Source organism: Hylobates moloch, unplaced genomic scaffold (genome assembly GCF_009828535.3).
Source record: "Hylobates moloch isolate HMO894 unplaced genomic scaffold, HMol_V3 SCAFFOLD_16, whole genome shotgun sequence".
Taxonomy (NCBI): Eukaryota; Metazoa; Chordata; class Mammalia; order Primates; family Hylobatidae; genus Hylobates; species Hylobates moloch.
Genome location: NW_026652291.1, coordinates 35,313,716 through 35,329,324, shown reverse-complemented (window position 1 = coordinate 35,329,324; position 15,609 = coordinate 35,313,716). Strand labels below are relative to the sequence as shown.

General features: G+C 45.4%; 1 protein-coding gene across 4 annotated transcripts in view; it reads right to left on the bottom strand.

Annotated features, from left to right (window-relative positions):
• Positions 1-15,609, bottom strand: part of SLC8A3 (solute carrier family 8 member A3) — a 151,262-nt gene that overhangs the window by 10,171 nt on the left and 125,482 nt on the right. For 2 of the 4 annotated variants that reach the window (XM_058429615.1, XM_032179583.2), the window contains exon 3: positions 12,051-12,154. The exons of 1 other annotated variant lie outside the window; for it this stretch is intronic. In XM_058429615.1, coding sequence (XP_058285598.1) covers positions 12,051-12,154 — 104 coding nt within the window. Of the gene's footprint in view, positions 1-1,480; positions 1,499-12,050; positions 12,155-15,035; positions 15,143-15,609 lie in introns of all 4 variants that reach the window. One more of the 4 variants, XM_032179585.2, reaches the window with a different exon arrangement.

The following is a 15,609-nucleotide window of genomic DNA, read 5'->3' as shown; positions in this document are numbered from 1 at the left end:
GAAAATTAAAACCAGTATTTGAGATTTCCAACGGATTGAAAGGCTAATCAGGCGCTCCTACATTAAAGGCTTACAGATTGAAAGAGCTAGGAAAAGAAACATTTCCTTTTTCTCATTTTAGCTTCTATTGATGTTTGCAAATATGTTAAAAGTACAAAGAAACTTAAACTAAATCACAATCTTTGTTATGCATATATGTGAGGGGGGCGGGTGGAGAAAAGAGTTGGAACAAAGAAGCCTTACATACCTTCGCAGGCAAGAGGATGAGTGAAGTGGAGAAGAAAAACCCAATGCTATGAAATCAATACCCTGGGAGAAGAGTGAAGAACACAGGGTTGAGGGTAGCCCTTATCTTGTTGGTATAAAAAAGAAGAAAAAGCCAAGGAAGCTGGAGTAACCGTGTTTTTTCCACAAAAGAAAAATATAGGAGTTACCTACATTTTTTTTTGTTTAAGGTTCCCAGAAGGCAAATGTCCTTACTATGTACACCACCCCCTCCTGAACCCAAGATGTAGCCTGTAGGTGACTTCGAATACCAATGAACTCTGTAAGATGTTTTTCCTCTTAAGTGGCCTTGACATTTTTTTCTGTGTTCAAAGAACTGATGAAATGTAAGACGTTCTTTTAAAATATATTGAAACTGTCTTGTGTAGGCCACTCTGCTTGCACAAAGAGTTATAGTAGTGCTAGATATGCTGAAAATGCTTTCATATCTGCTCATGAAGTTGAATGTTGTTTATGATTGGTTTCCACTCATGCAAGCATACTCTCAAAGTAGATGTATGTCCTCTACAGCATCTAGATTCTGTGAGAATCTCTTCAAAATAAATTCTCTAAAATTTATATTTCCAGCCAGAACACAGCCCCAACCCCCCATCCTATTTCATCTTGTTCATGACACATGGGACTTTAAGGGTCAATGACAAAAGAACCAAAATTCTAGCAATTTAAGTCTCAGCTGTGATGAGATGGAAGATCTCCAGGACTGGTAAAATTCCAGATTCTTTAAAAATTGCATTTCCTATTCTCACAACAGGTTTGGTTATTTTCCTGGATCCCTTGGGATTAAAGTATTTTTTTTTTTCAAATCCTATCACAATTATATTAGGAGATTCCAGCTCTGAATCTCACTGTCTCTTCCCCTGCAACATGAGATGGCAGATGAATTAAGACTCAGGAGAAGTCTATGACCCACCATCTCCTTGGTAAGCTTAATTTCTCTTCCTGGTCCCAGAGAGGATCAGCTATGCTTTTACCCACATCTACAGACAGAAGTGATGCTCAAGGAATTGCCTTCCTCACAGTTGCTTTCTCATAATTGCTTCATGTGGGAAAATAAATATCCCAGTCCTTGGGAGAAATTGTCAGGTTAACTCGAGCCTGCAGTTCTTATTCAATAAATCAAAGGACATTGGTCTTAAACCAAATAACGGCACTGGCAAGAAGTCGAAAGAAAAGAGGGGGACAAGACACCTCTTACCTGGAGATAACAGGAGCGCTGTTTGCAAATGGATACCAGACAAGTGGAAGAAGAGGAAAGAGCATTAAGGTCCCATCTTGAAAGTACCCCCAGGTTTTGTGGTTGCTGGCAGCATAAGGAAAGCAGTGAGCTTAGTAGGTGAGAGCTCAGCAGCCACATGCAAAAAGCAGCCTTTGGAGCATGCACAGAGCAGCAGCCAGGGGTGTGAGCAGCCGGAGAGGCTGCTGAGCACCAGGGCCCTGGTGAAGGCATTTGTTCCCATGATTTCCCGGCTACCCTAAGGGCTACGAATGGAGGAATGAGGATGGGGAACCAAGTGGGTGGGTTGGTCACTCATGACTGTGTAGGATATGAGGTTATCACATCCATTCTGTGAAAAAAAAGAGTGAGAATCCAGTTATCATGAAAACTGTGTAAGTTGCAACCCTGCCAGAGTAGCTAACTTATGAGTGGCAAAAATGACCATGGGGCATGAATGGGAGCTCAAGGAAATGGGTAGCATTGTGTAAGAGTGGAACAGTGCCCAGGTCTATGTCTTCCATCCTTAATGACTTAGCTGAACTCATGCTCAGCTTCTCAGTGCCCATAAGGTTTCCATGACCACAAATGCCTTCCTAGCTACCACATTGACTAGAACTTTGATTTCCCCTAAAAGAATGACTTAGCAAAAAGGTAAGTCCTGCAGAATGTTTTCCTTGAATGGTTTGTCTTTACCATAGATATATCCTGGAGGTTAGGTCTATGGGTTCCTCCCATTTTGTATCACCTCTGCTTAGCAAAGTCCCTGCATGTGGTAGTGTTCAATTAAGTTTGGCTGTTTGCTGTCTATTTTGGCAACTGTCTTTTCCATAGATCTCATGGTGCTGCATCTCTTGTTGGGTGATCTTTCTGTTTCAGAAAGGACAGGCTAAATCAGAGTCCAGGTATTCTGGAACAGAGAAACTGTCATACCAACAGCTATACATAGATGAGAGATGACAAATGCAAGGTCCCTATGTGGATTGGGAAACTGAGTTAAAGACACACCCAATACAGGTTGTCGCTAGCCCTTGAATTTGTAGTTATGCTGAACCCTCTTAGAGTTTAAGATCTAAGAATTAAGGAAACTCTTGTGACACACCACATTTTCATTCTATGGTATCTTAGTATAGCCCCTCACTCCTTGGCTCTCAGATAAAGGTCTGGGAAGAGCTTGCCACATATTCATGGTATAGTTGGTGACTGATAGAGATTGCTGATGAAGGAGTGTGTGTTGTGGGGGAACCAGGGGGTACATGTCTGTGAATCACTTTTTTTCTAAGAATCTGTAGGAATGCAACTCAGGCCTGTGATCAGTCATCCTATATTCACAGCCACTGAGACATATGTGGATCCAGAGTCTGCATGATACATAAACAAGGCAGTTCACTTTTTTAGGTATCTCCCATGTAGAATTCCAAAGGTTAATGGATCAATGGCTTTCCTCACTGCATTGAGATAGATAGATATAGATAGGCATAGATAGATAGATAGATAGATAGATAGATAGATAGATAGATAGATAGATAAGAGCTTGTTTTTCTGCTCCTTCCAGGAGTTTGCATGGAAGAGCTCCTCCTGGCCTCCAAGTTGCAGGGGAGATCAGAGATCCCAGCACATAAATAAACACAGGTGGGCCAGACAAAGGCAGCTCTTCCAGAAAGGTCCCTGATGCCCTGGTTTTCACTCATACATGCCACCGAACATCTGGCCCATCCCTAGAGTAGTGAGAAGGACTGCAGTTGGCTGGAATTCCATCATTCTCTGGTCATTGTCTCCATGAATCCAAGACTTTCTGCTCAGCAGTTATAGATGGGTCAGCGAGATCTGGGTAGGCCAGCTTTGACTGATACAATACCTCGAGGGTGTTTTTCCTGCTGCTGCTCATGAGAGAAGCTGGAGCTGAACTTTCCCCTCTATTGATCCCCCGGGTCAGGTGAGAGTCATTTATTCCTGCTCAGACACTCCAGGGACAAGCTGGAAAGAGCATAGGACTGTGAGTAATTAGGAAGCATCTGGGCAGCTTGTCAAGATGAGCCCACAGATGTGGAAAAAGGAGGACCAAACAGGCCCTTTCATGCGCGTCCGTGTAAAGAGACCACCAAACAGGCTTTGTGTGAGCAATAAAGCTTTTAATCACCTGGGTGCAGGTGGGCTGAGTCCGAAGAGAGAGTCAGGGAAGAGAGATAGAAGTGGGGCCATTTTATATGATTTGGGTAGGTAAAGGAAAATTACAGTCAAAGGGGGGTTGTTCTCTGGCAGGAAGGAGTGGGGGTCACAAGGTGCTCAGTAGGGGAGCTTCTGAGACAGAATGAGCCAGGAGAAGGAATTTCACAAGACAATGTCATCAGTTAAGGCAGGAACAGGCCATTTTCACTTTTGTGGTGGAATGTCATCAGTTAAGGCAGGAACCGGCCATCTGGATGTGTAGGTGCAGGTCACAGGGGATATGATGGCTTAGCTTGGGCTCAGAGGCCTGACATTCCTGTCTTCTTATATTAATAAGAAAAATAAAATGAAATAGTGGTAAAGTGTTGGGATGGCGAAAATTTGGGGGGATGGTATGGAGAGATAATGGGCGATGTTTCTCAGGGCTGCTTCGAGTGGGATTAGGGGCGGCGTGGGAACCTAGAGTGGGAGAGACTAAGCTAAAAGAAGATTTTGTGGTAAGTGGTGATATTGTGGGGTTGTTAGAAGAAACATTTGTCGTGTAGAATTATTGGTGATGGCCTGGATATGGTTTTGTATGAATTGAAAAACTAAATGGAATAACAGAAGGAGAAAAACAGGTATAAAAGGTCTAAGAATTGGGACGACTCAGGACATCTGATTAGAGAGTGCCTAAGGAGATTCAGTATAGTCCTGCCAGCAAAGATTATTTATTTACTTCAAGAGTTAAGAGTGGCAGTTTGGGGATAGCACCAGGAGATATCAGCTGTGATGGCTTGGAGAAACAGTATAAACCGGCAGTGTAAACAAGAGCAGGGCATGTATGAGTAGTTGAGAACGGTGAATAGGAGTATGACTAGACAGAAGATAGTAGGGATGACAAGTTTTCTTGGGGCACAGTCTAAGTTGATCTGGTGTCTGGAATGAGACTGGGGCCTAATAAAAAGGAGTGTCTACACAGGAGCTCAAATAGGCTGTACTTTGTAGCATTCTGAGGACAGGTCTGTCTTCTGAGAAGGGAAAGTGGTAAAAGTATTGTCCAGTCCTTTTTAAGTTGGTGGCTGAGCTTGGTGAGGTGTGTTTTTAAAAGACCTTCAGTCCGTTCTACTTTTCCTGAAGACGGAGGACTGTAAGGGATATAAAGCTTTCACTGAATACTAAGAGCCTAAAAAACTGCTTGGCTGATTTGACTAATAAAGGCTGGTCTGTTATCAGACTGTATAGAGGTGGGAAGGCTAAACTGAGGAATTATGTCTGAGAGAAAGGAAGAAATGACTGTGGTGGCCTTCTCAGATCCTGTAGGAAAGGCCTGTACCTATCCAGTGAAAGTGTCTACCTAGACTAAGAGGTTATTTAGTTATCTGACTCGGGGCATGTTGAGTAAAGCTAATTTGCCAGTCCTGGGTGGTGGCAAATCCTTGAGCTTAATGTGTAGGGAAGGGAGGGGTCCTGAATAATCCCTGAGGAGTAGTAGAATAGCAGATGGAACACTGAGAAGTTATTTCCTTGAGGATAGATTTCCACGATGGAAAGGAAATGAGAGGTTCTAAGAGGTGGGCTAGTGGCTTGTACTATAGCATAGCCTGCCTTTGCTAGTGTGTGGTGATTAGGCCTGGTGGAACCGCCATCAATAAATCAAGCGTGATCAGGGTGAGGAACAGGAAAGAAGGAAATACAGGGAAATGGGGTGAATGTCAGGTGGATCAGAGAGATACAGTCATGGGGGTCAGGTGTGGTATCAGGAATAATGTGGGAGGCCAGATTGAAGTCCGGGCCAGGAACAATGGTAATTGTGGGACTTAACAAAGAGTGAGTACAGCTGAAGGATCCGGGGAACAGAAAGTATATGCATCAGGTATGAGGAAGAAAATAGATTTTGGAAGTTATGAGAAATGTAGAGAGTAAATTGAGCGTAGTTTGTGATTTTGAGGGCATCTAAAATTATTAGGGTGGCAGCAGCTGCTGCACGGAGACATGAGGGCTAGGCTAAAACAGTAAAGTCAAGTTGTTTGCACAGAAAGGCTACAGGGTGCGGTCCTGGCACTTGTGTAAGAATTCTGACCGCACTAACCATGCCTAGGAAGGAAAGGAGTTGTTGTTTTGTAAGGGATTGAGGTTTGGGAGATTAATCAGACACGATCAGCAGGGAAAGCACGTGTGTTTTTATGAGCATTATGCCGAGATAGGTAACAGGTGAGGATGAAATTTGGGCTTGACTGAAGTAATGGGGGCTGCCTGTGAAGCCTTGCGGCAGTATAGCCCAGGTAATTTGCTGAGCCTAATGGGTGTCGGGGTCAGTCCAAGTGAGAGCGAAGAGAGGCTGGGATGACGGGTGCAAAGGAATAGTAAAGAAAGCATGTTTGAGATCTAGAACAGAATAATGGGTTGTAGAGGGAGGTATTGAGGATAGGAGAGTATACGGGTTTGGCACCATGGGGTGGATAGGCAAAACAATTTGGTTGATAAGGCATAGATCCTGAACTAACTTGTAAGGCTTGTCTGGTTTTAGGTCAGGTAAAATGGGGGAATTGTAAGGAGAGTTTATAGGCTTTAAAAGGCCATGCTATAGCAGGCGAGTGATAGCAGGCTTTAATCCTTTCAACGCATGCTGTGGGATGGGATATTGGCATTGAGTGGGGTAAGGGTAATTAGGTTTTAATGAGATGGTAAGGGGTGCATGATCGGTCGCCAAGGAGGGAGTGGAGGTATCTTATACTTATGGGTTAAGGTGGGGGAATACAAGAGGAGGACGCAAAGGAGGCTTTGGATTGGGAAGAAGGGCAGCAATGAGATGTAGCTGTAATCCAGGAATAGTCAGGGAAGCAGATAATTTAGTTAAAGTGTCTCAGCCTAATAAGGGAACTGGGCAGGTGGGGATAACTAAAAGGAGTGCTTAAAAGAGTATTGTCTAAGTTGGCAGTAGAGTTGGGGACTTTTAAGAGGTTTAGAAGCCTGGCTGTCAATACCCACAACAGTTATGGAGGCAAGGGAAACAGGCCCTTGAAAAGAAGGTAATGCGGAGTGGGTAGCCTCGGTATTGATGAAGAAGGGGGTGGACTTACCCTCCACTGTGAGAGTTACCTAAAGCTCGGCGTCCGTGGTGGTCTACAGGGCTTCAGAGGCGATCAGATAGCGTCAGTCTTCAGCCGCTAAGCCGAGAAGGAGTCAGTCAGAGAGCCTTCGGCCAGAGTTCCAGGGGCTCTGGGAGTGGCTGCCAGGTGAGTTGAACAGTCCAATTTCTATTGGGGTCCCGCACAGATGGGACATGGCTCAGGAGGAATCCTGGGCTGCAGGCATTCCTTGGCCTGGTGGTCAGATTTCTGGTACTTGTAGCAAGCTCCTGGGGGAGGCAGGCCTGGAGGAATGCCTGGCCGCTGTGGTTCAGGAGTTTGGAAGTTCTTGTGTGCTGGAGATGTGGCTGGGGTTTGTCTCACAGTGGAGGCAAGGAATTGCAGCTTCTTTCTATTATTGTACACCTTGAAGGCGAGGTTAATTAAATCCTGTTGTGGGGTTTGAGGGCTGGAATTTGATTTTGGGGGTTTTATTTAATGTCGGGAGCAGATTGGGTAATAAAATGTATATTAAGATGGCCTTTTGACATTTTAGGGTCTAGGGCTGTAAAGCGTCTCAGGGTTGCTGCCAAATGAGCCATGAACTGGGCTGGATTTTTATATTTGATGAAAAAGAGCCTAAACGCTATCTGATTTGGGATAAGGAAAAAGGAGCATTAACCTTGACTATGCCTTTAGCTCCAGCCACCTTTTTAAGAGTAAATTGCTGGGCAGGTGGGGGAGGGCTAGTCATGGAATGAAACTGTAAGCCGGACCGGGTGTGAGGAGGGGAGGTGATAAAAGGATTATAGGGTGGAGGAGTGGAGGCTGAGGAAGAATTGGGACCTAACTCCGCCTGGCGAGGAGCAGCCTGGGGAGGAGGGGAGAGGTCAGATGGGTCTGTAGAAAAGGAAGATTAGAAAGACTCAGTGACACTTGGGGTTGGGACTGAGGGGACAGGTGGGCAGGAAAGAAGGAAGATTTGGGATGAGTTGCATTGGGAACAGAGACTAGAGAGGGACTGAAGTGTAAAAGAACTCCTGGACGTCAGGCATCTCAGACCATTTGCCTATTTTACGACAAGAATTATTTAGATCTTGCAGGATGGAAAAATTGAAAGTGCCATTTTCTGGCTATTTGGAACTACTGTTGAGTTTGTATTGGGATCAAGCAGCATTGCAGAAGAAAATAAGATGCTTAGATTTTAGGTCAGGTGAGAGTTGAAGAGGTTTTAAGTTTTTAAGAACACAGGTTAAGGGAGAAGAAGGAGGAATTGAGGGTGGAAGGTTGCCCATAGTGAAGCCCAGAGAAAAGAGAGTAGAGACACGGAGGGAAGGGGTTTGGGGGTTCTTACCCTCCAGAAAAGCAGGAAAGGGGTCGGGGCACAGAGATACGAGGTTGGGGCACGGAAATAAGGGATCAGGGCGTAGAGATATAAGAGGTTGGGGCACGGAAATAAGGGGTCGGGGCACAGAGATATAAGAGGTTGGGGCACGGAAATAAGGGATCGGGGCACAGAGATATAAGGGGTTGGGGTACTTGCCCCTCTGCCAGAAAAGCGGTACTTGATGATAAGGGTGAAGGAGAAGGGGTTGGGGGCTTCTTGCCCCCCAGAAAGGCAGAGAAGGGATAGAGACACAGAGAGAAGGGGTTGGGGTACTTGCCCCTTCCCCAGAAAAGTGGGACTTGCTGCTAAGGGTGAAGGACCAAGGCAGGCATCCCTGCGTGGTCTGACACCTCTGAAACCTGGGTGAATAATCAGAGAGGCGTTCCTGCAATGATTAAACACCAAGGGAAGGCTGCCTTCCCTAGTCTGTGACCGGCGCCAGAGTTTTGGGTCCACGGATAAAACGTGTCTCCTTTATCTCTACCAGAAAATGAAAGGAATTGAAATTAAGAGAAGGGAGAGATTGAAGAGTGGAAAGGAGAAAGTGGTTGAGGGATAGTGAGAGAGGTTGGAGAAGAGAGTAAGAAGAGGCCGCTTACCCGATTTAAAACTGGTGAGATGTTTCTTGGGCTGGTCAGTCTGAGGACCTGAGGTCGTAGGTGGATCTTTCTCACGGAGCAAAGAACAGGAGGACAGGGGATTGATCTCCCATGGGAGGTCCCCCGATCCGAGTCACAGCACCAAATTTCATGTGGGTCCGTGTAAAGAGACCACCAAACAGGCTTTGTTTGAGCAATAAAGCTTTTAATCACCTGGGCGCAGGCGAGCTGAGTCCAGAAAGAGAGTCAGCGAAGAGAGATGGGGTGGGGCCATTTTATAAGATTTGGGTAGGTAAAGGAAAATTACAGTCAAGGGGGGTTGTTCTCTGGCAGGAAGGAGTGGGGGTCACAAGGTGCTCAGTAGGGGAGCTTTTGAGCCAGGATGAGCCAGGAGAAGGAATTTCACAAGACAATGTCATCAGTTAAGGCAGGAACAGGCCATTTTCACTTTTGTGGTGCAATGTCATCAGTTAAGGAAGGAACCGGCCATCTGGATGTGTACGTGCATGTCACAGGGGATATGATGGCTTAGCTTGGGCTCAGAGGCCTGACATTCCAGCAGTCTTGATTATGTTGCTCTGTGTTGCTCTCAGAAGTCTACTTCTAGACTCCAGAGTAACTGTGTTTCCTATTCAGTCTCTCTTTTTTCCTTCCCTTTTTTCCATCACCCAGCTCATCCAGAGCTTTTAATCTCAACTCTGAAGTCTGTTTTGTTTGCCAAAAATAGAGTCTCCTATTTCAAATCCAGTCTTTCATTTTTCAGACTCTCCCATGCAGTAGTGATAATGAAAAGCAATTTCCACGGTTCTGTCTCTCACTCTGAGAACAGCAGGGAATTCTGGAAATTTGGATGGGTTTCCATTTGCTTCTGAGTCTAGACAATCAGGTTTTATGACCTTTCACCTTATGGTCTAATGTCAAAATACGGGAAGGACTGAAGAAACTGGAAATTAACCCCCTAGAAAACATAGGCAATAAAATAGGCAGCTGGGAAATTGACACATTTCTTGTTGGCACTGTTCATCTTGGCATCTTGGTCACTGGGGAGATCTGGGGGCACACCACACAGATAGCTTGCTGAAATCCTTGTCTTCTCACCTACTCCCTCCACGAGGGCATTGCTGACATTTCCTTGGACAAAGAATCCAGTGCAAAACAGGAAGATGTCCTCGAATGGGGATTAGCCAAAGACATTTGCATTTGGTTAGGTCTCTTGAAGACTTATCTTGGGTCACTCTCTGTCCTGCTATTGGTAGAGGTTTTTAAGGGAGGCATAAAAGAAGAGCCTCTTTACTGGTGGAATAAAGGCATATATGGACTTCCAATCTCTTCCTCTTGTCTGGAGCCACTGCCTTCCTTCCTGTATGCTGTACAACCCTTTGTGCTGCTTTCATTTGCATCTAAGTAGCTTGGACTGTGGAAACTGATGAAGGTGACTTACAGTTGGCCTTGGGTATCTGCTGCTTCCAACTAATTATGAATACGTGGAATAAATGCTCAAGGGAGGTGGGAATGAGGTAGGGCAGGTGCTGAGGCAACCTCTGAGAATATTGTTGGTGGCAGGAACTGGAAGTTGGGCAAGAATACAATGTGGGAAACAATGGAACCAGAGATAATTTCTTCCAGCATTTTTTGGCAGTCAGGCTGAGGGCAACATTTTATTGAGTGGCGAAGAAGAGAACCAGCAATGGAAGATGGAGAGGAGTTCTGCCCCTAGAGCATCAGGTGTGTCCAAACCAGTGCAGGCACAGAAGTGGTCAGCTCTGCAGGAGAGTCCCCAGCAGACAATGAGAACTGACCAATCACACTGAGAAGGCCTGTAGAGGATCCTTTGGGAAGTTGTTGCTGAATCTCTTAGATCTGTCCTCATGTGGAAAGTTTTATGCTGCTCTTTGTCACACGAATATGAACTAATTGCAGTATGATCACCCCTTTTTGACAAACAGGTGTCTTTTACTGCTCCATTTGCTAGGAGGCTCCCAGCAGCATATCTCTCCTGAATGGGAGTGTGAATGTCCTCTTGCTATTTCCCAGGAGCATCCTAACCCATTCCCACATCTATGCCTCCAACACATTCAAAGTAGTGGCTTCCAATCATTTTCTTCAAGGGAAGAAATCCTTCCTTACTTCTACCCTGGTTGCAACATAATCAGCCCCTTAGGGATGAGCTCCTGGCAGGTATTCTCAGATGCAGGTCCTGAGGAAAGCAGGAGATGCAGCCACTTCTCTAGTGTGGGATGAGGCTATCTTGGGATCTGAGCGATATGTTCTCTTGCAGATGCCAAGCAAAGGCAGACATCTGTGAACCTCCCAACACCCGTCTTTCAGGGATCAGCACCAACTGCATCATTTAGAGTCTATTCTGTTGGAAAATCCACAAGTCAACACTCCAGGCCTGCCCAATGTTAGTCCTTTTCTGGGGCCCCTGGCTACGGGAATTTTCATACCTGGAACTATTTCCTTCCCTTTGGGAACTCTCAATTTTCTGCTTTAGAGGTTGCATTGTCCCAAAGTAGCCTGAATAAGGTACCCAACCTTGGGCTAGGAACATAGAATCGGATGGGGTGGGATGCCCAGAGGAGGAAGAATAGCTCAGGATTCCAGATTGCATGATTACGCCAGAAGTCAACTCTCTCTCCGAGAGCTCTCAGAAGCCGTGGCTTCTGACAGTTGGTACACTTTCCCATGCCACGGTCTGCCCAACTGTGAAACAGCCAGATAATACACTTACCTCCTCGAAGGTAACCTGCCAAGCATTCAAAGGAAGTTGGGGAATGCAGCAGAAAACTGTCAAAGCATCATTGCAACCCAGGCCCCAACCCCCATCCCAGACCCTCCCACATTCAATCCAGGCTAAAGAGTGAGGGGTGGCAGGGGAGGAAGGCAGGGAGGGGCACAGGCATGCATCACATCACATTCCTTTCTTTTTCTTCTCCTCCCCACCCACCAAGGAATTTTCACATTTACAGGTTACAGTGTAGGGGTGGGGTGGGGGAGAGTGCAGGGGCCCATGGCAATTGAATAATTGAAAATTGTAGCAAAAGAGGGAAATAACTCATTAGGGTAATGAGGAGTTGAGGCTGCAGTGCTGCCCAGAAGGCGGGAAAGGAGGAATTTGGAATAAGCTGAGGCTAAGAAGGCAGAGATGATACCGAAACAGGGTGAGAGCGAGAATACAGGAGGGAAAAGCATAAAAAAATCCATTGGTCAAAAACAGAAAGGAGGAGAAGGGAAGAAAAGGAGGGAGACAAAAATATAGTTGCTTTTTCTTTTTTGTTGTTGTTCTTCAGTTTGTTTTAATTTTTTCTTTCTTTTTTTTGTGGTTTTGTTTTTAAAGAATCTCACACCTGATATTCCACGTTCCATCCATTTCGGTTCACCAAGGGCAATGAAGAAATTCTCTTGCCTTTCGTATTCCTCCTCATCTACTATTTTAACCCTTATGGTTTTCCTGTAGGGACAACAAGAGAGAGAGTGTGTCGACTGGGTCGGTAGATTGGTTGGTCACCTGGAGCACAGCCTTTAAAATCATTCCCCATCATTCCTGGCACATGCAGTCCAGTCCCACCATGGTGGCTTTTGACAGGACCATGGTGGATTGTGTTGTTCTCAGGTAATAAATGGTCTTAGCTTTTCTTGTCTTCTTAGTCATAGTTGTTCTTATGGGTGAGAGGGGCAGGGAGCCAGGAGGCAAGGAGAGGTGGGCAAAGGAAGGGAGGCAGAAGGACAGGAGGGGAGGAGAAGGCAGAAGGCAGGTAATGGTGAGGAGGAGTCATTTTAGACCTTGCCAACAGTTAGTAGGAAGTGAGTTGGGCAGCACATTCCACTGGGTGTCACATGGTAACAGTGGCATTTCTCTGGGCAACAGGTAAACTACTAACCCACTGGGAATAACCCAGGGTCTTCCCACAAGAGGGAATATGTCAACAGAACCCAGGGCTGGTGTCCCTTCTTTGTGTCTATACTCACTTCCATTGTGAGTTTCAGAAAGAAAATTTTAAAAGAAAAGTATTCATGAGGAAGGGAAACCAGAGAGAGGAAGAGAGGAGGGAGAGAGAGAGAGTGAGAGAGAAAGAGAAAGAGAGAGAGAGAGAGAGAGAGAAGAAAGGGAGGTAGAATTGTGTGATCTTTCTCATTCTTTATCTCACAGGGCTTCAGTGGTGGGAACTAAAATAAATATGTATTAACCACAATATGACATAAGAATCCTTTACGATTTACAGCCGATGCACTTCTGGGAAAATGTGAAGAAAATGATGTAAATCATCACATTCTAAATCACCTTTGGGCTTCTATCGCTTAGGAGTGATGTGTCCCAAAACTGGTTTCCTCAATGTGAATTATGGGTCTGGGGCACAAGGTGATGGAAGTTTCTGTTCATCTCTGGGTATCTCAACAAAACATAGCATCTTTTAAAAACAAATCACCCAGGGAAGAAAAGGTTCCTTGAAATTCACTGCCCTCCAAAGACTGGCTCTTTGTTATGTGGAGAGGTTGCCGTGTGGGCCTTGTTCTTCCTATGTGGTTTCTTCTGGTCCTTCATGGAATCACAATGGTGGCCAGCAGGTCCTACTAGTGAGCCAGGATTGTAATTTTCTGCTTTGTTTTTCTTTTTCTTTTTTTTTTTGGCGGGAGGCGGTGTGCGGGGGGGGGGGGGAGAGGGGGGAGGGGAGGCCTAAGAACTAAATGCTCTAAAGGGTAAAGAGCATTTACCTAAATGTCTCTTCAAATCCTCTGATGTTCCGGCTACATTCTGTGGGCGTGCTCGGCTTTGCCATTTATAATGTAGTAGACTGACACGAGGGGGCTTGTAGGGCACAGGACTTGCTGTGCATTTGTGGTGTGTGTACTTTACAAGTACAGTCACATGACACATAAAAACGTTTCGCTCAATGACAGACCACATCTACAATAGTGGTCCCATAAGGCTCTATACTACCATATTTTTACTGTACCTTTTCTATGTCTAGATATGTTTAGATACACAAATACCATTGTGCTACAGTTGCCTGCAATATTCAGTACAAGCATATGCTGTACAGGTTTGTGGCCTAGGAGCAATAGGCCCACATAGTCCAGGTGTGTCGTAGGCTACACCATCTAGGTTTGTGAAAGTACATTCTAGAATTTTCCCATGATGACAAAATTGCTTAAGGACACATTCCCCAGAATGTATCCTTATTGCTAAGTGATGCACAACTGTACATTTTTATTACCTTTTTGGGTACTTCTTTTGACATCTTTTTATACCTTGATCAGTGGACAAAAGACAAGGTCATTGATTGTCAAGAGGCATTTTTTGGGATTATTTCTGTTGGCCCTAGATATGGGACCCCAGGGCTGTCTACAAGGTGTGAGCCTGTTTTTCTGCTGCAGGAACTCTGCTGTGGGATGGGATTGGGGTGCTCTGTGACCACAGGCATGGACTGGAAGGCATGAGGGATGGCTTGGAAGGTGAAGGAACATTGCCCTCAGTACTGGCAGCTCCCTGCTTCCACAGTGTGATCTATTCAGGAAAGGACTTCCTGACGTGCCTATTGGAGGCCATGGGATGTATGGGGTCATTGAAGTTGAAGGCAAAGGTTCCATCCACTCTGAGAAGCCCCATGGACTTCTTGGGGAAGCTTCCATTTAGGTCAGGATGATCTCCACCACTATTCTAACTCTCTGCCTCCACATCTGGGTGTTCTTAATAGGAAAAACATAGGAAGACAAATGGATATTTGACCTAGATCTAGAACTCAAACCTGTACTTTCAGCTTACTCAAGGTCAGAAGGAGAAACAAGTCTTGATAGTAGCAACATGGCAGATAAGGTGGCTCCTAAAGCCTGCTTTTGGAAGGGGAATCAACTATAATCCAAATACATTGATTCTCAACTTCCTGGGACTCTAAGTTTAGCCCTGAGAATAACCGCCTCGTGGAAATCTGTGCTGAGAGCCTGTTTCTCAGTGCTGCTCTTCTAGCTGGTGCTGGGCTATCTGTTCCCTTTTCCCCCATTTATACCCAGCCATTCTGGAGAAGCCAAGAGCCACACATGATACTCCCAGCATTTTGGCTCTTTCTTTCCCCATACTCATTTCCTTATCCCAGAACAATTACCATCGGTCTTGAGCATCCCTCGTATGGATGCCATGTGTCAGGCTTGCAGGTGTGAGGACAGAGGAGAGGGAGGAGTGAAAAGAGAGCAGAAGACAGAGCAAGAGAGGAGACAAGGGAAAGGGAACCAGAGAGGTGGAAGACAAGAGGAGGAGGAGACAAATGGGTTGGAGATGAAGAAACAGAAGAGGAGAGAAGAATGTTAGTGTTAGTGTGGAGGACAGGGTACTACACCTTTCTGAAAACTCATATCCACCATGCGGGGGCCCATCATCTCAATGAAGTAATTCTTGTTTTTCTCATACGCCTCATCATCAATTACCTTGATGTGAATTGTTTTGCTGTGGATGGAAAAATAAGTATCATAAGCAAGGAGTAGAGTGTGGGACAAGTCAGCCAGGAGACAAAAACAGGAAGAGAAGGAAACAGTTAAAAGATTCAGAAAGGTCCAAGTTTGCCCCAACACCACAGGGGCACAGAGGAGAGTGGCTGCCCGTGGATCTCTCCAGCCTCACTGGGCTCCTCCTGGGCTTTGTGCTGCTTCATGGCATGAGCATATTTGAAGACTGAAAAGAAAGAACTCAAGCTTCACAGCCAAGGGCTCTGAGTTCTAATCCTGGATAGGTTGTGTAATCTTGGACAAATAATTTAACTGATAAACAAACAGGATGAATCATGCTTACAGCATCCCAGGGCAATTATGAGAGCAATGAAATAACATACACATAAAGGCTCAGCCACTAAGGTCCTCCCATGTTTGCTTCCTTATTAGCCTTGCTTTTGAGACAAGGGAAAATTTTTTGACTTT